Source organism: Rana temporaria, chromosome 11 (genome assembly GCF_905171775.1).
Source record: "Rana temporaria chromosome 11, aRanTem1.1, whole genome shotgun sequence".
Lineage (NCBI taxonomy): Eukaryota > Metazoa > Chordata > Amphibia > Anura > Ranidae > Rana > Rana temporaria.
In genome coordinates this window covers 19,212,019-19,235,083 of record NC_053499.1, presented here as the reverse complement: position 1 = coordinate 19,235,083, position 23,065 = coordinate 19,212,019, and the positions used below count along the sequence as shown (strand labels likewise).

The following is a 23,065-nucleotide window of genomic DNA, read 5'->3' as shown; positions in this document are numbered from 1 at the left end:
GCGCTATAGCATTAAAAATAGCACCTGCAATCTGCCCTCAAACAGGGCTTTCACACTAGAGCATTGCGCTAGCAGGACGGTGAAAAAGTCCTGCTAGCCGCATCTTTGGAGCGGCGTGTTTACCGCTCCTCCACCGCTGCTGTGTATTGAAATAAATGTGACAGTGCATTGCGGTCGGTTTTAACACTTTCTCTGCCACTAGCGGGGGGGGGGGGTAAAACTGCCTCGCTAGCGGCTGAAATGCGCCACAAATCGATCCATAGCATCAGCGGTAAAAATAGTGCCGTTTTACCGCCGACGCTATGGGCTGCTCAGTGTGAAAGAGGTCTAAGGGGGGCTGGATTCTTAATGAGCGTTATTCACTGTGGGCTATAGTAATTGGTAGAGGGCTCCCTAGGCCGGTTTTAAGTGCTTCCCTATGGTAAGCACGGTGGCAAAAAGCTGGATCTTGGTAACACACATGCATCTCTGGACAGGCAGTGTTCGCTTGGACCCAGCACAAAGACTGAGCTGACAAAAACGGCTTTTAGTCCTAAGGCCTCAGATGGTGGGACTGGCTTCGGATCACTAGATGGCTGTGACAGCCGATCGGTGGTCATGTGATCACCAATCGTTCCTCCAAACCCCCCCCCCCCCAGGTGTTAAGTCCTTTTAAAGAGGACACCAGAGCAGATAGGAAGGGCTTGAGGGGAGTCCTTGGACTTAACTTAGTGTTATTCTGGGTTCAGAGAATTGTGGATTTCCCCTGCATTCAGTTTGAATGTCAGGAGATTGACCGGTTCACAGCGCCTTCGGTGCGAATTGCACAGGAGTCCTGTGCATTTTTTGGTCCATTCCAGGTCCGAATTCAGACCAAAATTTGGTCTGAAATCGGACCTGAAACAGTGAATGGAGACTGACCCCTGCTGTGAGCTGCTGTAATCATTAGTGTGAACTTTTAGAGTTTTGTTACTAATTCATTTTTTTTTCTCTTTCCCTCCCCCCCTACCTTTTTTAGATGCCCTCAGCCACAAGCAGCAAGGCTGTGCCGGGCTCCGGCGAGGCACCAAGCGGTGCTGGGATGGTACAGAGTGAGGCCATGAAACAGATCCTAGGGGTCCTTGATAAGAAGCTGCGGAACCTTGAAAAGAAAAAGGTTTGTACTTCCGTTTTGAAACCGAGGAATGATAAACATTTGGCTGTTAAAATGAAAGGAAGGACAAAGTTACAAATTTACAGGAAAGAAAAAAATGTTTTCAAGGGGTTGTAACTTGTAAAGGTACAATTTGTTTCCCTAAATACCTTCCTTTCCCTTAGTGCAGTCCTCCTTCACTTACCTCATCCTTCCATTTTTGCTTTTAACTGTCCTTATTTCTTCTGAGAAATCCTCACTTCCTGTTCTTCTGTCTGTAACTCCACACAGTAATGTGAGGCTTTCTCCCTGGTGTGGAGTGTCGTGCTCGCCCCCTCCCTTGGACTACAGGAGAGTCAGGACGCCCACTAATACACGGCTCCTTTCTCTATCTGCAACAAAAAGAGCATCCTGACTCTCCCGTAGTCCAAGGGAGGGGGCGAGCACGACACTCCACACCAGGGAGAAAGCCTCGCATTACTGTGTGGAGTTACAGACAAAACAGGAAGTGAGGATTTCTCAGAAGAAATAAGGACATTTAAAGGCTAAATGGAAGGATGAGGTAAGTGAAGGAGGTAAAGGAAGCTATTTAGGGGGAAAAAATTGTGCCTTTATAACCCCTTTAATCTGGAATGTAAGAAGGTTGTGTTGTTGCTCTGTGTGTTGTCTCCCCACCGGCTGAACTGACGGCAGTCATCCACTTTCACTGGAAGTTTCTGGGTCTGTTGGCACATTATTCATCATGCAGGCCAAGTAACATGATCCTGTCATGAGGCTCTGAAACGTACCTGCTGTGCGGTGGCTCTGCATTTCCGTGTTGGTTGTGTGTATGTTTGCTCTTTAAACCTGTCGGGTAGCACGCTTGTCACTGCTGTTGTCCTCCTCCACACCTTGTGTTTTCCCAGGTTATAGCATTGCCTCGGGTAATAACTGTCACCCTGTGATTTTTCTGGTGCTTGAAATGAAAGGAGCGTACTTTATTCTCTTTGCTGTAGCCCATTCTACGTAAACTTTTTTACAAATTGAAAACTTTTTGCTGGGAGGGGGGCGCGGGGGTTGGCTTAACTGCCATGTTTACAAAACGCGTGGTTGCTGTTGTGCACCTACTTTGTCCTGCATGATCCAACAGGCCCTTCCTGCATTGAGGAGATGAATGAGCAATTATATCGCTGCCGTGTTTTTACAGGACAATAGATCTCGTATGAGTGTCTTTTGGAGCTCCTGCAGATATGAAAATAAAACGAGACATGAAAACGAGGTTCTAGTAGTTGACTTTTAAACACGTGGCTCAGGAAGTGTCTGTGCCATTTAAAGACTGGTTAGACTTGAGCTTAATTATGTTGGGAGCATAAGGGGGGGGGGGGTGTGAAGCTTTTGCTGTTGTACATGGACTTTGCTTCAAACCTCACAGTTTCTGGTGTCCTTTTTATCAGTATGTTGTAATTTAAAGAAGTGTTGAACCCAAAAACAAATCTTCATATAGTAGCTTAAAGGGTTTGTAAAGGACATTTTACTTAATAGCTTCCTTTACCTTAATGCAGTGCTGTTTTCATGTCCTCATTGTTCGTTTTTGCTCTCAAGTTGCTGTAATTCTTCTCTGATCTCCACACTTCCTGGTTGTCTGTTTCCTGATAACCACAGTCTCTGTGGTCACAAATCAAGGAGGTGTGATTACTGTGTCTCTAACACCCCTCAGCACCAATCATTTTTGTTTTCCAAACCATCACTGTATTGGCTCTGTACATCACAGAAGCAGGAAACAACATGCAAAAACTAAACTAGAAACTACAGGTACATTATATGATTTATGTTTTATCTATTTTTAATCGTTTTTAAAAGAATCAGTTAAAGCAGAGCTCCACCCTAAAGTGGAATTCCCGCTGATCGGAACCCTCCCACCCCCACCCCCCCCGCGGTCACATTTGACACCTTTCAGGGGGGAGGGGGTGCAGGTATTTGCACCCACTTCCGGCCACAACAGTCTCGGGCAGACTGCGGGCAGGACGTCGCCTCCCGTCCTCCCCCCCCCCCCCCCCCCCCCGTTGTGCTCTGGGAACACTCGGCTCCCAGAGCACAGTGGTAGCCAATCAGCAGGCGCAGCGCAACTCGTGCATGCGCCATAGGGAACCGGGTAGTGAAGCCAGAGCGCCTCACTTCCTGGTTCCCTCACTGAGGATGGGGGGGGGGGGGGGGGGCAGCAGAGTGACGAGCTATTGCTCGTCCTCTGCTGCGGACGGTGCTGGACTCCAGGACAGGTAAGTGTCCTAATATTAAAAGTCAGCAGCTGCAGTATTTTTTTTTTTTTTTTCATGGCACATCCGCTTTAAGTATTATGTCTCTATACCCTGTAAACAGTAATTTCAGCATACTTTTTTATTTTATTTTTTATTTACAACTCCTTTAAAGGGGTTGTAAAGGTCCTTTTTTTTTCCCTCAGTGCAGTTCTCCACTTGCCTCATCCTTTTATTTTGCTTTTAAATGTCCTTATTTCTTCTGAGAAATCCTCACTTCCTGTTCTGTGTAACTCCACACAGTAATGTGAGGCTTTCTCCCTGGTGTGGAGTGTCGTGCTCGCCCCCTCCCTTGGACTGCAGGAGAGTCAGGACGCCCACTAACACACAGCCCCTTTCTCTATCTGCAACGTAGAGAGCGTCCTGACTCTCCTGTAGTGCAAGGGAGGAGGCGAGCACGACACTCCACACCAGGGAGAAAGCCTTGCATTACTGTGTGGAGTTACAGACAGAACAGGAAGTGAGGATTTCTCAGAAGAACTAAGGACATTTAAAAGCAAAATGGAAGGGTGAGGTAAGTGAAGGAGGACTGCACTGAGGTGAAGGAAGCTATTTAGGAAAAACAAATTGTACCTTTACAACCCCTTTTTTTTTTTTTTTTTTTTTTTTTTTTTTTTTAAGCAGTGTTGAACCCAAAAACAAATCTCTTATGTTTTAGCTGTGATGGCTAAAAAAAATTTTCTTCTGTTTTACATCTGGTTAATCAGTGAGCAAGTGTGTTGGGTTTTTCACAGCACAAACTCTCCAGCAGAATGCATCAGCTTGTATGAATAAGACAAACCACTAAACACTGGCAGGGGGGATTAAAATGATCGGCTTTTATTCGTGCAAAACCTGTAAACTATAAAAAAGGGGGGGGGGGGGGGCTGCTGTAACTTTTTGATAAAGCTTCCATTTGCTAGTATATCTAAAACTTGGTAGTTTGAAGTCGGTTATCCATGGGAATGAGGTGTCATATGGTGTCAGACCGTTAAAGGCGTAAGGAAGGCCCTTACAACACATACTATGGACATAATACAACTTGGACTTTAGATATCCCTCCACACAGTGACAAGCAAAATACATGAAGTACAGCCTGACATCGTTTGGCTGTCCTTCTCCTGTGGCTCACAGGAGTGCAGTTCCTTCAGGACTCCTGTGACTCGTTTCAGTTGACAGCAGGCTGAAGCCCTCTATTGGCTGATGTCACAGAGCCGGTCCAGGCTCAGGGATCATATGGTCGGGATCCACCCAAAACCCTGGACCAGCACATTGCTCGGCCTCTCGGCAAACCACGGACAACCTGAGCCACAGCCCAGCGCTCCAGTGAGGAGGGGTGGGGGGTTGATCCTTGTGGGTCCTCAATATGGGGGGAGGGGACACTTGTGGTTTAGCGCGTGTGGGGTTTGATCCTTAATATGGGGGGGGGGGTGACACTTGTGGTTTAGCATTGATGGGGGTTTGATCCTTGTGGGTCATCAATATGGGGACAACAGAATGACACCTGTGGTTCAGCATTGTGGGGGGTCCCTAATATGAGGGGACGACAGAATGACACTTGTGGTTCAGCATTGTGTGTGGGGGGGTCCCCAATATGAGGGAGGACGACAGAATGACACTTGTGGTTCAGCATTGTGAGGGGGGGGGGTCCCCAATATGAGGGGACGACAGAATGACACTTGTGGTTCAGCATTGTGTGTGGGGGGGGGGTCCCCAATATGAGGGAGGACGACAGAATGACACTTGTGGTTCAGCATTGTGTGTGGGGGGTCCCCAATATGAGAGGGAGGACGGCAGAATGACACTTGGGGTTCAGTATTGTGTGTGGGGGGTCCCCAATATGAGAGGGAGGACGGCAGAATGACACTTGGGGTTCAGCATTGTGTGGGGGGTCCCTAATATGAGGGAGGACAGAATGACTTGTGGTTCAGCATTGTGTGGGGGGTCCCCAATATCAGGGAGGACAACAGAATGACACTTGTGGTTCAGCATTGTGTGGGGGGTCCCCAATATCAGGGAGGACAACAGAAGTGACCCTTGGGGTTCAGCATTGTGTGTGGGGGGGTCCCCAATATGAGGGAGGACGAAAGAATGACACTTGGGGTTCAGCATTGTGTGGGGGGTCCCCAATATGAGGGAGGACGACAGAATGGCACTTGTGGTTCAGCATGGGGGGGGGGGGGGGGTTTTGATCCATGTGAGCCCTCAATATGAGGGAGGGGGGGTTTGAAGGCGGACCCTTGTGATTCATCATGGGGGGGGGGTGAGATTTGATGGCTGACATCTGTGGGGGGGGACATTAATCTCAGTGACGTTTGATTGCTGGAGGGGGGGGGGATGGGCGGTTCTGACACATGCGGGCTATCAAACTCGGGATCCCGGGGAGCGGGGTGGGGGGAGAGGTGATCGGGTGGTCTGTGATCGGCTCCGGCCGTGGTCACGCCGCACTTGTCTTTTCTCGGCTCTTTGTCTCAGGCGAGCTCCGGGCTGTCGCACATGGACTAGGCCGCATCCAACATGGCGGCTCCCAGTGCCGGAAGGGGAGCGGGGCCCGGTGTCGGGGGGGGATCGCTGATGGGACAGTGGGGAGGAAGCGGATCCCGTGAACCGGACCGGGCTTTTCTCCACCACACCGGAGAGTGCCTGCCACCTACCGGCTACACTTCTCCGGGAGGGGGGAGGGATGTGGTTGGGAATGTACACAAACCTTGCTTACAATAAGGAAGTAACATTAATGTTCCCTTCCCCGTGTGTGACTATGAAGGGTTCTGTGTAATAATAAAACATTCCAATATATTGTCATTTCCTTGTGTTGGTGCCTTTCCAAGGCCCCTTCTGTCTCTCCTTTATTTGTTATACATCATTTTTGGGATGTGCCCCCAACCATAACCATTTTTTGGGGTCCACACATGACCTATGAAGGGGATTCCCCCCCCCCCATGGGCCCCTAAGGCCCCTTTCACACTGGGGCATTATTCAAGCAGTTTTCAGGCGCTTTGACGTTAAACAAAAAAGCCTGTAAAGCGCCTGAAAGAAGCCTCATCTGCAATCCCAATGTGAAAGCCAGAGTGCTTTCAGAGCCCTTTCACACTGCCAGCGCCTGAAAAACTCTGGTAAAGCACCCCTAAGACCCTAACATATTAGGGTGTTTTTGCAGTGCCTCTGTGAAAGGGCAAGGTGTTTTTACAGCGCTTTCAATACCAATGGAGAGGTTTTTTTTGTTTTTTAGCGCCCAAAAGCTGCTCCAAAGATGCTGCTTGCAGGACTCAGTGTGAAAGGGTCCGTTGAGATGCGTAGAGTGTTTTAATAGCGCAAATGTTTAACGCTAAATAACTTTAAAAATGCTTTAGTGTGAAAGGGGTCTCCGCGGCTGTCTCTGTTCCTCCCCGCAAGAACTACACACATTTATGCGAGAGAGCTTGCGTTGTGTGTAGTCCTTGCGGGCGCGCTCCCATGATACAGCGAGCGGCCATAGCTGCTCACTTTATCACTCTGCCCCGGCGCACCGCATCACTGGATGTGATTGATGGCAGTGCCAGCCAATGGCTGCGCTGCTTTAAATCAATCTTCTCTAGCCAATCAATGGCCAGGCTGAGCGGCGAAGAGTATGTCGGGACTTTCGAGGGGTCTGAAGTTTTTTTTCACCTTAATGCGTTAAGGTGAGAACTTTTTCCTTTACACCTCCTTTGAAATGCACTTCAATACAGGAGCACTCATAGGGCCCTGCTCTTTGGAGCTTACAATCTAAAGCTGGGTACACACACACACACACACACACACACACACACACACACACACACACACACACACACACACTAATAATCCCAGTCAGGTGCTGTTGGATGAACCTCACATAGTTAATACAGCAATCTCCCCTGATGAGCTGGTGTGTTTTGAAGGGGAGAGTGCTGATTGTGGTTTTCCACATCCAACAAAGACCTGACATACACACAGGCAGAATGTCGGCCAGTATTTTATTTTTATTTTTTTGTACCTGCAAATGTCTCCTGACATGATTATGGGGCTTTAGAGGGCGGGTCAAGTAAAACAAAAGGTAATCGCTGTGGGTGAGGAGCTGATGGATAAAGTAAAAGTACAGTTAGGTGTGGGCAGAATAGACTCCTCTGAAGAAGAGGCTATGTATGTATCTATAACTTGCAACTGAAAATAAATTCACCTGATCAGATACCACCTATGTTTTTTTATCCATAGTAGGGCCCAACAACAATCAATGCCCACTTTTTTTTTTTTTTTTGCCTAAATTTTCTGATCATGACCTCTGACCTTGACGCACAATGAACCTGCTCTTGTTTTTTATTTAGCACAGAGTCAGGAAAAGTGTGTTCAAGTGTATCTTTCTGTCCATTCAAGAGATCAAAAAAATACAGGGGTGGCCTGAACAGTGAGTGATCAGAGGCTCCTTTGTGTTGGGTTGTCACCAGAACATTGGAACCCCTGTCAAGTTTTATGGCTGGCTGTGTCCTGTGACAATCTTCAGTAAACTGAGTGGGGGAGGTTTGTCGGTAGAACAGGTGAGGGGGAAAAATCTTCCAGCGGGGACACTTGTTTTGGTGATGGTGGTCTATCCTAGGTGGGAGTTTTTTACACTTATTTTGGCAAGAAATTGCGCAGTGGGTGAGATTTACTTAAACTGCAGAGTGCAAAATCTGGTGCAGCTCTGAATATAAACCAATCGGCTTCTAGTGGGTGTTTTTTTTTTTTTTTTTTTTTAGCAAAGTTTAATTGAACAAGCTGAATTTAGAAGCTTATTGGCTACCATGCACAGCTGCACCAGATTGTGTGCTCTCCAGTTTTTGTAAACAAGCCCCCAAATCTCTCAAGGAGCAAGCTTTTGCAGATGGTTACTTATGGTCTATATATCATAGGCTGTCTGGTGGTTAACAAGGGAAGCGCATAGCAGGCTGACAATGCTGCTAGTTGTGAGGCCGTGGCTTAGTGCTGTCAGCCTTAAACAGGAAGTGATGTTATTGCTGAGGATGTGCAGGAAAGAAACTGACGGGTTCATAAATGTTGCTTAAAGCTGAACTCTGGACACAATTTTTTAAATTTTTTTGTTAAAATTTTCTGTATAAAAGTGCTTTTAATAAATTTGTACTTTAAGGGCTGTTTCACACCATGCCCAAATCTGAATTGCACAGGAATGTGCTGTGTTCCTGTGCAAAAATTGCTTGCAAAACGCACTACTTTTGCATCTACATTGGGTATCAACATTTGACAGCCCAAGCGCAGGTTGCAAATGCAGTGCACTAGCCCACCCCAGATGGCATAGTACTTTTTGTACCCTGCAGTGTGTGTGTGTGTTAAAGCTGTGCATGCTCCTATGGTATGACATGATTTCAGCCCATTCAAAATGTACTGAAACTGCACCACCCAGGAACGCACAGCACGTTCCCAGATGCAGGCGTAGTGTGGACCGGCCCTAAAGGCATATGTGTTCAGACGGTATGCGTCCCCATCTTTAGCTGGTTTAATTCCTCCTGTCCCCTCCACAGCCCCTGTCAGGACCAGTGGCTTTCTGGCTGCTGTGCCTTCAGCTGCTATTGTTGTGGCTTCCCCTGCTGTAGTCTATTTAGTGGCGGGGGTGTATTTATGGTCCCCAATCCCCCCCCCCCCCCGTGGGCAGCCTGGCTCCTGGTTTGAATTGTCACTGTAATCATGTTTGACAGCCACAGGACTCTTGGTCTGTTCTCTCCTCGACATGCTGGGAACTTTCACTGGCCCTCGACTTCCTCCAAGTCCTTCTTTTCCCTTTGCTTTATGGGATATGTAGCTTTATCTCCCCATGTGACTGAGGTGATATATATATATATATATTCATATTTTTTTTTTTTTTTTTTTTGTCTGGTCACGTGATTCAGCCTCTTTGGCTCCTTTTACTACTGGCGCAGTGTTTACTTTTTTGGTGGCCCCGATTGGACCACCAATTGTCGTCAATGGGGCGGCACTTTATTTTTCATACAGGATATGTGGTAGAAAGTTTTTATTTTTTGTGAGCCTTTTCTTACACTTGAATGTCTTTGCTTGCAAAACGTGTGTGTGGTGTGTTTTAAGATGTGTTACTTGGAAATGGGGCTTTTTAAAGATGTAGAACAGGAGATAATAATAATTCTAATACACTATTTATATAGTGCCAACAGTTTACACATACACACATTTCCATATAGGAGGGTCCGGCTCGTAGACCTTGCATTCTAAAGGGAGGGGGTGGTGGTGGTGGTATAAAAAGGTAATGGCTGCAGAGAATGATTTAATGGGGGTGTGCAATCCTTTAAAGTGAGGTGGGTAATGGCTTATCCCATTAGCTAATTCATTTTTTTAGAATTCCTTTTGCCCCTAAAGCCTTCCATATATCTTTTGAAGGTAGGTCAGGATCATAACTCTAGTAATTGCATTGCTAATGACTTTCTTGACACTCATTCTTTTTGCAGGGCAAGTTGGACGACTACCAGGACAGAATGAACAAAGGAGAGCGACTGAATCAGGACCAACTGGTAATTTTCTTTGATCCTGATTGGTGTACTTGATTAAGTGTTGGTGTGTCACTGCTCCAAGCCCTCAATGATCCACCACCTCTACAACTCCAGGTGTGACTAGGAGCTCCTAAATGAAGCCCACATTGGATGAAATGTGTTAAAGGGTGGGACTGCTGTGTACAGGTTAATTCAAGCTTTTTGAGGCTTGATATTGTCAGTGTGAGACTGATTTTATTTTCTGCCTTGTGTTGGTGTGCATAAAACAGAACTAAACTGAACACCACAAACTGAAAATACTGTTTAAGTCTTTTATATTCAAACCAAACTCGCACATCCATCACTTTGAAAAACACCCCCTAGCATTTCTAACTAATGGCCATCTTGAGTGAAGGCAGATTATTCATGTAGCCTTTACTTCTGGTGTCCAGCTGCCCTTGGGACAGGTCTGCATGCAGGAGGGAGTTGTGCTTGGCTAAGAGCCCCTCCTGGAGACTCCTGGGATGTATATTTTACCTAGGCCGGGAAAAAGGAGGCAACTGAAAAAATGTTGGCTACAGTTTAAAGCAAGTATTATGATCTTCTTGCCTAATTACTAATGCTAGCAGCATAAGGTTTAAAGTAGTAGTAAACAGCAGTTGAAGGGGGTGGGGGAAATCCCTTGCAAGACAATGTCGGCATGTGCTAGTAGTATCACATACTAGCGCATTATGAGACTTCTCTCAAAATAAAGTCTTCCATTGCTGCACTGTCACTGCTGTGAAAGGGCTTCAATCTTACCTGGTCTTCCTCCTGGTTTCTCAGCCTCCGGCTGCATGAGTGGCTGGGCGGTGCAATGACATTACTCCCACATGGGAGCCGCTGTTTATGGCACAAGCTCTTAAGGTCCACCATTGTATGCTGGACCTTCAGAGCACATGCACCAGTGACCTCACTGGCTGCATGCACTCTGAATACTGGATCTCCTAAACAATGCAAGTGGGTGTAAGTTTACTACTTTAAAAATAGGTGGTACTGATTGAGTTTAGTTCATCCTTCAAGGATATGTTCTCCTAGTAACATGTTATGAATGCAGCAGACAGATTTCTCTAAATAGGGCTAGTTTAAGCTGAATTTGTGTAAGGTACTGTCACCGTTTCCTCTACTTGTGTTTTTTTGGGATGTCACAATCTACATTCTTTTCTGCTTTCTTTGATTTTAGGATGCGGTGTCAAAACATGTGGAGGTTTCAGCCAGCATGGAGTTTGCTCGAGAACTGCAGAAAAGTTTCATGGCATTGGGCCAAGATGTAAGATGTGTTTTTATTTCTTAAATTTATTCAGTACCCTCTTGGTAATGTGTTTTTTCCCAAAACAAAGCCTGCAACCATCATTGGTATCAATGCTAGAAAATGGCCATTGTCGGTGAGAGGAATGGTGTCCCAAGGCCCAGATAAAGGCATTCAAAGGGCTGCAGTGTGGAGGTCTCAGCTCAAAGATATCACCAATCATTAGGATCTTATAAGCAGCAACCTTTTGCATTTTTTTTTTTTTTTTTTTTTTTAAGAGCGTGTACAGCATTGTTTACTGTGCACATGCTCTTCTAGTGAGGCAGCTGTGTTTTTACATTCTGGGTGCAGTGTACTGCTTGGGACATGTGTCCACATTTTTTCTTCTGTACAGTTCAACAATGCTGGAGCTGGGTTAGACCACAGCTCACCACTTGACCTCTTGTGGCATTGTTTTCAGTTAGATGGCTTTCAGAATGTCTTGGACAAGTTTAAAAAGACTTTGAATGCTTCATTGTGAACTCCTACATTTTTTTCAGATCCAAAAGAGCATGAAAAAGGCAGCTCGTCGAGAACAGCTCATGCGTGAAGAAGCTGAACAGAAACGTTTAAAAACAGCACTAGAGCTACAGTTTGGCTTGGATAAACTTGGTGATGAAGAAGTACGCAATGACTTGAAACAAGGCTTAAATGGGGTTCCTGTGGTATCGGAAGAAGAGCTTGCTTTATTGGATGAGTTTTATAAACTGGTGGAACCAGAACGAGATCCATCTGTAAGGTATATGGTGTGTCTCTTTACTATAATTGGTGAGGGTATGCATTAAATTAATCTTGAGTCAGCATTCACATTATTCAAATTTTATATATATATATATATATATATATATATATATATATAATCACACACACTCTCAGAAAACTGCATTGTTGAGGATTCATCTTAATTTTGCATTCTACCTCCACAGACATAAGCACTTTGAAGGTCAGACGCTGTCTAAACAGGAATGAGTGTTGGAAACTTACTCCACATGGTTACCCCTTTTGGAGTGTGTGTGTGATTAGTCTCACACTTGCTATTCTTAAAATTGTGTTTTTTGCCAGTTAAGTTCACCTTTGAAAACATGTCGCATATTCAATTTGTCTTGAGGGTGTAACATGTTTCCACTGTAGCAGCTGCTTCTTTCTGCCCTCTCCCTGTGACAGCAGTATAGGGAGAAGTTCCCTATACTGGCTGTCACTAGCTCCGCCCACACAACAGCATAATTCACACAGATCTGTGAACAAATTGACTACATGTATTGACATCTTTTGAGGATGTCTGCTTTTAGTTCTCAATTAACTACCACAGTGCTGTGGTAGTTTTAATCTTCCTGTCAGTGTAAAACTGCCTGGCTGTACGATGTATAGGCAGGTGGCTTACACTTCTGTTTTTGGCATCAGCTGATAGCTGGTGCAAGGCTTTCCAGCCCCCCCCCCAGAAATAATAGCAAATGCATATTTACTGTTTTTTGGTTAGCTTATGCTTTTTAAACAACTTTAGCTGCTATAGAATCTCCCTGTTGGTTCTCCTCCTGTGGCATGCAAACTAAGCTGTGTTCTCAGCTTGGTTTACTTTGCTGGCCCACCCCTTTGTGCCAGGAAGATCTGTGCATACATAGGAGTTATCATCCTGCACTGGCCAGCCAAGATGTGCTGGGAGAAGATGCCAGTGATGGACCCCTTGCACACTTGAGACCATTGTGGGACGACATGACTGTTGTGCCTTAATTCCGCTTTAATATAGTTATGAGTAAGTGGAGTCCATCAGCAGTGTGTCACGTTTGAGTAATTTAATGTTTAATTGTTCTTGCAGGTTGAATGAGCAATATGAACAGGCCTCCATTCACCTCTTCGATGTCTTGGAAGGAAGAGACAAGTCTGTGTGCGGAACCACATGTAAGCCTTTTGCCAATGAAACTTTTTGCTATGCGTCTGGTTTACTTCCCCCTAAAATTACCTTCGTCGCTGAGCTGGCTTGTGCATTTGCCTTAGTGCAACTTTAATCATTAAAGTGCTATCCATAGAATAGTTATGTGCCAGCTGTCTGCAGTTGGGTAGCTCTGCCTTTTCTGGCACCACCTTAGTCAGCAGTGACCTGGGATCTATGCCAGCCTCTGCTCCCTCAGCAGTATTGTTGCTGATGCAGTATCCCCTCTTTCTAGAAATCCAATGGAATAGTAAAATCTGACTTGTTGCAATTCTAGAAGAGAACAGGACCACTTATTAAAAAAATAAAATAAAAAAAAATCCCTTTTAGTGAGAATGTGGGGGCTTTTTTTTTTTTTTTTTTTTTTTCATGTGGCCAAACGTCACACAAATATTTAAGGAAAACAAGCTATTGAAAGTTGGTGTGTTTTTCAGGGGGAAAAAAAAATTGGTTATCCATGCATTTTGTTCAAATAATGCTCCCCAAATACAAAGCGAGGGGGACAAGAGCCTACTATGAATACAGCAAAACTTTATAAAAGCATCAATTTTATAAGAGCAAGTTGAACATGGAGGTCCTTTGTTGGCATAAAAGAATCTTTGGGCAGTCGCAACATTATCGTACAATCCATACTTCCTGGTGTCCTAATGCCTCTGATCTAACTGGCAGATATGAGAAGGAGGCCTGGTGTAAAAAAACAGCCACAGCCTTCACTGTTCAGCCAAGGCTTACTGGAGCTCAACAAGATGGGAAGAAAGCACATGAAAAACAATGTGGGCCACTTCCCACTTTGTTTCTTGTGCTTTCTTCCCATCTTGTTGAGCTCCAGTAAGCCTTGGCTGAACAGGGGGGACCCTAGGGGTTTGGGGCTGGACCACTTGGAACCTCACAATTCTAGAAATCGGCAGGCGACTTTTGAAGCCAAGAAGTGGCGTTTTCTAGGACTGCAGTATGGTTTTTGTCACCATAAAAATATAAGTAATTGGAGTGCGTTCCCGCTGGGTAACATCAGTGATAGGTTTATGTAGAAGTGCTTCCCATGAAGCTTTCAGTAAATTCACATGATTTGTATTGACCAATGTGTATAACCTCCAGACCTTTGAATAGGTCCACCATATGTTTCATGCCGCCAAAAACCGACATGGCCTCAAACTGTTGGACTGACATGATGGTAGACATTTTGTGATCCTAGCTGGTGTAAAGTACCAATGGGACATTTTTAAAGGTTTTTCGGGTCTCGCCGGCAGTGGACAATAGTGGGTATTCATGTTTTGGTAAGGGAAAAATAATAATGGTGTATTTTGTAGATATTGAAAGCATTCCAATTCAGGGATTTCATGTGAGTCCTGTAAGTGCTTATGGTTAGAGGTATCTGTTTGTACCAACAAAGAACCAATCATATTCGGACCCTTATGTTTCCACTGTTGGAAACTATGGGGTTGTCTCAACCCAGGTGGGAAGAGAGCGCAGCAAAGTTAAGAGGGAGGTGAGGATTTCAGGCGAGCAGAATATTTTGCAGGATCCCAGACCGAGAGTATGGGCCAAAATCAGGTTTATAAGTTTAGGGCGGTGTATGGGAGGAATTGGGTCAATATCCAAGACTTCTTTTTTTTTTTTTTTTTTTTTACATTTAAACACCAGAATCTTGGTATCAACATCTTGTACTACAGCTGCAGGCTAGGAAAGGGGGGGAGGGGGGTTGTTTAAACATGCCAGGCCCATCACTATTCTTTCAGTCATGTGACTATAGTCTGTGATTAACATCCATTCCTAAAGCTTTGGCTCCTTTCACATGTACGGATCCCATGAGGATCCGTACATGTGTCTTCTGCTTGCTCCGTTGATCACCGCTGAGCTGGCCGATGACAGGGCGGTCCCTGCACAGTGGACCGCCCTGTTGGATCTCCGCTCTCGCCTATTGGGGGGGATCGGATAAACATGGACCGTCCGTCTGTGTTCACCCCATCCGATCCGCAGACTGATGGAAAAATAGGATTTTCCTCCGTCTGCAATATCGGACCATAGCGGGGATGTTCATCCGCCAACACCCGCTATCCCATAGGGATACATGTAGTTAATTCGAAAACGGATGGATGAAATGCTGACATGCTGTCCACACGTGTGGAAGGGCCCTTAGGATCTTTACTTTACCTTGTGACTGTGATCGTCATCTCATTGGCCTCTGCTTGAGAACTGAAACAGCACAATGAATGTTATAGTACTTTCTACACTTGTGGTAACTAGTGGGAGTCTGAACATGCCCTCCTAGATAGGTTAAAAAATTGTGTGCATCATTCTGTACTAAACAAACTATGTCACGATGTGCTGGTGGTTCGTGTGCCTTAAACTGTACTGTTTGTTTTTGGTTGTTTGTAGATAAAGCTTTGCGGGAAATACTGGATCGCATCCTCCAGAGTGGGTATTTTGACAATGCAAAGAATCACCAGAATGGACTGTGTGAGGAGGAGGAACCCCTCGCAGCGCCGCCTGCAGAAGAACAAGCACCCGAGCTTGGTAATTGTGATGTTGCCTTACCATAAATTCCAACCTTTGCTGCCAAGTCCCAATTGTTGGTTTGTTTCTCTGTACGGCGAGCTATGGTTTATATAAAGCCAGGTGCACGCATTGGTGGTCATAAGAACCTGGAGATGTTATGTCAGATTTTTCTGCTGCATTTAGCTTCATTAAAAGACTGCAGTTGTAATTCTGTGCAGGAGTGTTTTATTTTCTTCTGTATTGTTTAAAAAAATAAATTTTTGAAGGCGTTTGGCTGCTTTTCCTTTTTGGGTGAAACTTCTCTGCACTAGAAGCTGCTGCTTGCTAAGCCTACTGTCCGAAGCTGGCCATAGACTGCTTGAATTTTGATTGATTACTGCTGAAATTTGAGCTGTGTGTGACATACAAGCACTCATCTCAAAGTACTTTATCCACACGGCTCTGGAAGATTTTACACCTTTAATGACAGGCCATTTTTTGTGATGCGGCACTGCATTGCTTTGACAATTGTGTAGTCGCGCAGCTCTGTACCCAAATGCGCCCCCCCCCCCCTCAAATAGAGCTTTCTTTTGGTGGGATTTGATCATTTCTGCGGTTTTTATTTTTGCTATAAACAAAAGAACGACCTATTTTGAAAACCTATTATAGCAGAAAGAAAAAAAATATATTCATCAATTTGGGTTAATTTGTAATCTGCTACATATTTTTGGTAAAAAAGGGTCCCAAAAACTTATTGATTTGTGCGAAAGTGTTTGTAGACACTATAACAATGGGACATAGTGGTGTGTGGGTGTGTCCTGCGGCAGACATATCTGACTTGGTGTCGCTGATACCCCAAAAAGTGTCACTAATACAATGATCATTGCTTAAAGGGCACTGTGTGAATGACACTGGCAGGGAAGGGGTTATTGGGAGCAATCAAAGGGTTACCTGTGCTCCGTGGGTGTTTTTTCCCTTTTTTTTTTTTTTTTTTTTCCCCCCCTTTCTCTCTTGCTGTGTGGGACAGATGCACTCAAGGGGGGGATCCTGCTGCATTAAATGTATGTGGGGTGGTCCTGTAAAGTAACTAATCCTTTACAACCACTTTTACCTAGAGGTAAGCCTAGATTAATGTGATTTAAGGCTTGCCTGTAGGGGCTCGAAATATCTCCTAAACCTCCACGGGTTTAGGAGATGGTTACAAAAATGATGGGCGCTGATGTTTACGGTGCACTTTGACAATGGTGATCGCGCAGTGACTGGCGGCCCCCCATGCGCGGGAATGACGTCGTCATGGCTCCGACCAGTCGGTGCTGGCGCCGTGGTACCCAAACGTATCTCCTGGGAGAGGCTGCCTGAGTGGTGTACGAGGACGGCTACTTCGATCTGGTGAGTGTTGCATAATGAGCTACTATGCCATGCATAGTAGCTCATTATGCCTTTTATCTTGCAGGTCCTGTTTGCTTTTACAAAAGTGGGTTTACAACCACTACTTTAAGTGGTTAACGACTGAACCAGTTGGAAAACTTTCAATCGGCCAAACAGTTGCTGCCTCCTGTGACATGAAATTGTGGTTTGTCAGTGTGACAGTATTCCTGCTGGTGTGGCTGCTGAATAAGAGCTGGCAGTTCTACATCCACACAATTTGGCAACAATGGGGGGCATTCACTTTGCAGGTGGCAGGTAGGAGTCATTGGTGGAGATGCTCCAGAAGGCGCACACTAGAAGTGACAATTTTTAGAGCAGGATTGCCACCCTGTCTAATGGGGTAAAAATCTGTAAGTACCCTGATGAAGATTGCCTGCTTGTATTTACTTTGAACCATATCTGAAACTTGTTTAAAATTGCACTTGTGTGCAGACTACCTTTGGTTAGTTATGTAATTGTATGTCTGTCTCATTTCTAGAACCCGAAGCTGTGGAAGAATATACTGAGCCCAGTGAAGTGGAGTCCACCGAGGTAAGGCCTTAAAGCTCAAGATCTTGCTGGGTTTCTGGAGTGGCCCACTTCTGCTGATGTAGATCATTACACTGCATCCGGTGTTCTCAGCACTCTGAGAGATTAATGCTTTGTGCAGCTGCTTACATGGAAAGGATTTTCTATTTGGCATTCATTGCTCTCTAAAGCTGGCGGTGTAATGCATTAAGATCTGGTCTATGAAATATAGATTTCTGAAATTTATGGGTTTGCTCTGCATTCCTTTCTGGAACATTTGTATTTTGCAATGTAATGCAAGTTTTTAGTAAAAACGTCTGATAAATACAGTTACTAGCTTAGCTGTCCATGTAACAAACTCGGTAGCACATGAGAAATGCTGTTGGTGGGGGCTCTTTAAGTTCCAGCATTCATAACTGTCTGCAACATGTGGGCAAAACTAAAATGTAAAACCTGGGTGTCATTGCCACTCTGCAGCAGGTTTGATAAAGGGATGGAGCTCTGCTCTTGTAATGTAATAGAGCCTCCCCTTCTCGGGTACATGCAAGCTGCCTTTTGGCATTATGGTAATGAGGGGGAGCAAGACAAGCCTCTAGTGCAGGGATATGCAATTAGCGGACCTCCAGCTGTTACAAAACTACAAGTCCCATGAGGCATAGCAAGACTGACAGCCACAAGCATGACACCCAGAGGCATGATGGGACTTGTAGTTTTGCAACAGCTGGAGGTCTGCTAATTGCATATCCCTGCTCTAGTACCATGTACTGCATATTGGAATAATTATTTTTTATTGTTCCCCCCCCCCCCCCCCCCCCCCCAACTAGGTGCCTTCATGTTTCTTCAGGGGTGCCTTGGCAAAGTGCCTAAAAATTGCAGACAAGCCATTGGGTCAATCAAGCCGGCCTTTTTACAAAAGTCACAGGTTTTCACTGTGCACCATTCTAACTGCTGGCGTCCCAACAACTAACATCTTCGGTTGGAGGACGTTGGGCAATTGGTGTGTTGTGTGGTGGTCTCTTGTCGCTCTCCAGCACTGAGGACACATAAGCTGAGTGGTAGATAAGCGAAACACTAGATTATTCCGGTCTGCGAAGGTGTTTTTGCTTAATAATAAATCGCCTCTAACATTGGTGTCCCTTTGTGTGTTGATGTTGCTGCATTATGAGAAACTATATTTTTTTTTTTTTTTTTTTTTTTTTTTTTTTTTTTTTTCCCATTTTTGAATCGGGTGGCTTAAGGTGTGTGGAAATTTAATAGTGCCTTGACTGAAATAAGTTTGCTAAACGCTGGTTTAGGCCCGGTATAATGTTGGCATAATGTGTTAACAATTCTCTCAGCCAATATGCGCTGCTCTTTAGCAGATGCATGGGACTGCCATTTCTAATGGCACCTCTATGCATCTGAAAATGCAGCACGTTTGCAATTTCCCTGCGGCTATAATTTAAAAAAGTTGCAGGATCCCTTTTTCTTGCTCTTACCGCAGGTGCGGCAGCCTATTCAAATGAATAGGGTGCTGTGCTGGCACAAATGTGAGCTGAAGCAAACGCATGGGTGTGAACCTAGGTGTGTCTTTTTTTTTTTTTTGTCAGTCTATGTACAGCTACAGAATGTTGTTCCTGCCATGGTTTGGCATGGCACATTTATACTAGGATGGCAATTAACACACCTCTTTCTGCAGTTTGTAAACAGACAGTTTATGACGGAGAACACATTCAGCAGCGGAGAGAAGGAACAAGTGCAAGAATGGGCAGTAGAAACCGTTGAAGTAAGTGTGTGGTTTGTTTTTGGTGGGGAACCTGGGTGTTGGATTTGAGCTTAATTTTGTTAGTTATTTTTAAGTCCATCCAAGTCTTTTAGTACATCGGACACTGTAGAACAGCATTGCCAGCCTATCAAGTGTAGTCAGGGAGTGGTTGTAACCACTATATAAGGTAAAAAAATGTGTTAACTGGTATGAGCACCGGGGGAAATTTTAAAGGTGTCCTCCTTGGGCCCACAACTGGCTGTATCCTATGCTCAGTGTTTTATACCCACCCAAAGTCTTTAGTCTAGTCTTGTGATGCTACAGAGTTTTCCTCTTTGCTCTTCTGGCTTGTGCACTTTTCACTGATGCAGCGTATGGAGCTGACTCAGTTCATTGCTGCTTTCTGCATTGATACACTATGAATAATGGGTGCTGTGGTGAAGACATTCTGCGCTCCTATGTATTAAGCTTCTGGAGAAGAGATACTGCTGTGGATAATTCTGTTAAAGGGTAGTATACCCAGAAGGGTCTTTTAATACAAATTTAGTCTACGTTCAAGGGTAACGCTACTCATAAATAACCCCACCACCCATACTTTCAGTGAGGTGATAACCATTTTTTTTTCTTCCCTCCCCAAAGGTCGTAAACTCACTCCAGCAGCAGCAACCAACATCCCCGGCTGTCTCCGAGCCCCTATCGCTAAATGCCATTTCACAAGTCCAGCCTGATCCCATTGTACGAAGACAGAAGGTTCAGGATCTGATGGCCCAGATGCAAGGTCCATATAATTTCATGCAGGTCGGTATGAACCTTTTAATTTTGTGCTATTTAAATGTACCCTGACATATGGCCTTCTCCGTTTTTATATCTTGCTACTTGCTTTTGCAGGACTCTATGTTGGATTTTGAAAACCAACCAATAGACCCTGCAATTGTGTCTGCGCAACCTATGAATCCAGCTCAAAGCATGGAGCTGCCTCAGATGGTCTGCCCTCCAGGTTGGTAAAAGGACATTAAGATTTGAAAGCTGATTAAAAAAAAAAAAGGTAAAAGTGCAAATCCAGTCATTCCCCAACTTAAAGCTGTAGTAAACACGCCTAATTGAACCCCGAATTATAAATAAGCAATTGCATGTTTTGCAGCTTTGTGCAGCAGGGGTTCATTTAGGCTTAGTTGGGATTTGACTGGGATGCCACTTTAACGTTGGCTCTTAAACTTTATAAATTTTATTTATTTTTTTCAGTACATTCTGAGCCCCGGCTATCTCAGCCCAGCCAAGTTCCAGAGAGCACACAAGTGAGTATACTTTTAATCAACAATTTGTGCTTCATTTTGTAAAGCGCCTTTGTTCTCATGGGGGGGGGGACCTGCAAAAGATTATTCATGCTTGCTTCTTTTGGAGGGTGGCAGGCTAAGGAAACGTCCCAAAACTAAATATGAATTTCAACCAGTAAATACATCACCAGGTCACTAAATCTGGTGGTGGTCAGGACCTGTTACAGGTAGGAGGCCGCGTTGATCTCCTGGCCTCCAGGTTCAGCATCAAATGAGACCGGTTTGTCTCTGGGTGTAGGGATTCTCTACTGTAGTGGATGTTTTGTCCCCCCCGTGAGATTAGTACACTGCTGATCTATACCTTCTCTCCCCTAAAACCTCTTCCTCAGCTTTGCAGGATTGAGATGAGGGCATTCTGGTGATCTGCATATGTCCAGGTGGATGTGGTTCACTGACCCAGTAAGACTTCTCCCAGCAGACACTTTATGGTCTTTACCAGATCATTGGTATCTTCTGTCCTGAGGACTGATTTTGTCTCTCTGTGGGTTTTATTTTTTATTTTTTCCCTGACTTTCTTGGCATGGCTGTCAGTGCAAATTCTTGGATTGGCACCGGAGTCTTGATTTCTACAACGTTAAAAAGCTAACTCCGCTTAAACAAAAATGAAACTGTCAAAGAGACTGCTAGACTGCAAATGAACATGAATCAGGGTACATGCCCTGTCACTGCTGCAGGCAAATAAAGGAACGGAAATACGGTGGGTGCATTGAAGAAAATGTTTGAGTAAAAACAAAATCAATGAAATGGGGCGCCCCCCCATTGTATCTACTTTAAGGAGTGCGGCCATTCTTTTTTCATTTCTCCAATGTTAAAAGTGGAACTGTACTCGCAAGGTCTGTCATTGGACACGGTAAGATTATTTCCAGAGTTTCCACACCAGAGGTTTCTCTGGAACAAACTCGATCCTTCCTACAGCTGGGGTGTGGAACAGCATCTGCCTCTCTGCACTCTCATGTGGGTTCTCATGTAGCTCCCTCATCCATTTCTCTGATTTGGTGGAATCGGAATCTGGTTCTCTCAGGCAATCAAACTACTGTCCTAAAGATGTGAGAAATATAAATCGCGCTACCTCTAAACCCTACACATACATTCTCACTGCTAAATCAAAACATTAAAGTATAATGGCCACTAGGGTGCACTATGCACTACTTTCCATATACTGTCCTAAAGCATTGGATGTCCTCCGTTCACCCTGAAGGTGGTGTGTTGTAGCCATCACCTCTACAAGGGGTGGTGTCTGAGCTGGCAGCCTTATCCTTTTAAGAAACCTTTTGGATCAGCATAGTCAATGTTGTGATGAAGCCTGGGATTTTTTGCTCAAGGTTATTTATACCTTTCTCAGACACTGTTCTCCTGTGGATCTAGGTCACCAAAAGTCATCCAAGCCTGTGGTCTCTAAGGATAAAGTGCTTGCCTCTTTTTTTTTTTTCAGACAAACTCTACTTGATATGTGAGCAATTCCTTGCGTTTTTTTTTTTTTTTTTTTCTTAGCTGTTTAAAGGATAAGTTCACCTCTAACATGTTACACCTATTATCAGGGTGTAACATGTTATGGAAGGACCAGCCCCCACTCCCTCGGCTTTGACGGCTAGAAGGGATCTTCTCTCTCTGCTTGCTGTCGCAATAAAAACAAAAAGACAGAGTAATGACGTCACTCATTCAGTGTTCTGTGAATGGAAATGTATTAATCCCAACAGCCTTAGCGGCTGTCTGATTGTAGTTCTCAATGAATTACATGGCGCTGTGGTAGTTCATTGATTCTTCCTCTCAAAATGTATTGGCTTGCTCATGAGGAATGAGCAAGCAGATGCACTGACAGCTCTGCCGGAAATCTGCATGGCATTGGCGATCAGTTGATTGTTGGTGCAATGCTTTACAGGCTCCTCAAGGTGATTTCTCAACCAAATGTTCAAGACTTGGTTGGAGGGGTGAGTTGGCTGTGATTAAAGTAATTTAAATTGTGTATTCAGTTTGTGGTGGTCAGATGGTTAAAGTGATTATAAAGCCTAAACCTTTTTACACTAATGCATTCCTTGCAATTGGGGTAAAAATTTTGGTATCTGACTGTAGGTGTTGGCTTTTTCTCGTCAGTGTCCAATCCTGTGATTGGCAGTATGATTCAACGTTTAGATTTATCCCCCCCCTTTTTTTCCCCCCTTTCTAATCGGAAGTGTTTTTCTGCTCTTAAGGTTCCCATGGTATCTTCCACTAGTGAAGGCTTTGCTGGTTCGCCACAACTGTACCAACCTTCCCACCCCACAGAACAGAGGTCTCAGAAAGAAGCCTTGGAGCAGATCCAGGTTGGTAACATGGGAAAACTTGGTGGAAAGTTCAGACAAAACCTATTGAAAGCTAAACTTGGCCACATTCTAAACCTAATCGATCTAGCCCTGTAAATAGGTCGCTATACTTGCCTATTCTGAGTCTGGTCCACACTGAAATGTCAGCGGTGGCTTAAGTGGGTGGGAGTGC

General features: G+C 44.8%; 1 protein-coding gene across 3 annotated transcripts in view; it reads left to right on the top strand.

Annotated features, from left to right (window-relative positions):
* The window catches only part of CAPRIN1 (cell cycle associated protein 1), a 39,081-nt gene that overhangs the window by 3,381 nt on the left and 12,635 nt on the right, over positions 1–23,065 (top strand). For all 3 annotated transcript variants that reach the window (XM_040328103.1, XM_040328102.1, XM_040328104.1), the window contains exons 2-13: positions 998–1,135; positions 9,831–9,893; positions 11,074–11,160; positions 11,679–11,917; positions 12,992–13,074; positions 15,482–15,619; positions 17,487–17,539; positions 19,194–19,280; positions 19,899–20,057; positions 20,148–20,256; positions 20,502–20,554; positions 22,783–22,893. In XM_040328103.1, coding sequence (XP_040184037.1) covers positions 998–1,135; positions 9,831–9,893; positions 11,074–11,160; positions 11,679–11,917; positions 12,992–13,074; positions 15,482–15,619; positions 17,487–17,539; positions 19,194–19,280; positions 19,899–20,057; positions 20,148–20,256; positions 20,502–20,554; positions 22,783–22,893 — 1,320 coding nt within the window. The remainder of the gene's footprint in view (positions 1–997; positions 1,136–9,830; positions 9,894–11,073; positions 11,161–11,678; positions 11,918–12,991; positions 13,075–15,481; positions 15,620–17,486; positions 17,540–19,193; positions 19,281–19,898; positions 20,058–20,147; positions 20,257–20,501; positions 20,555–22,782; positions 22,894–23,065) is intronic.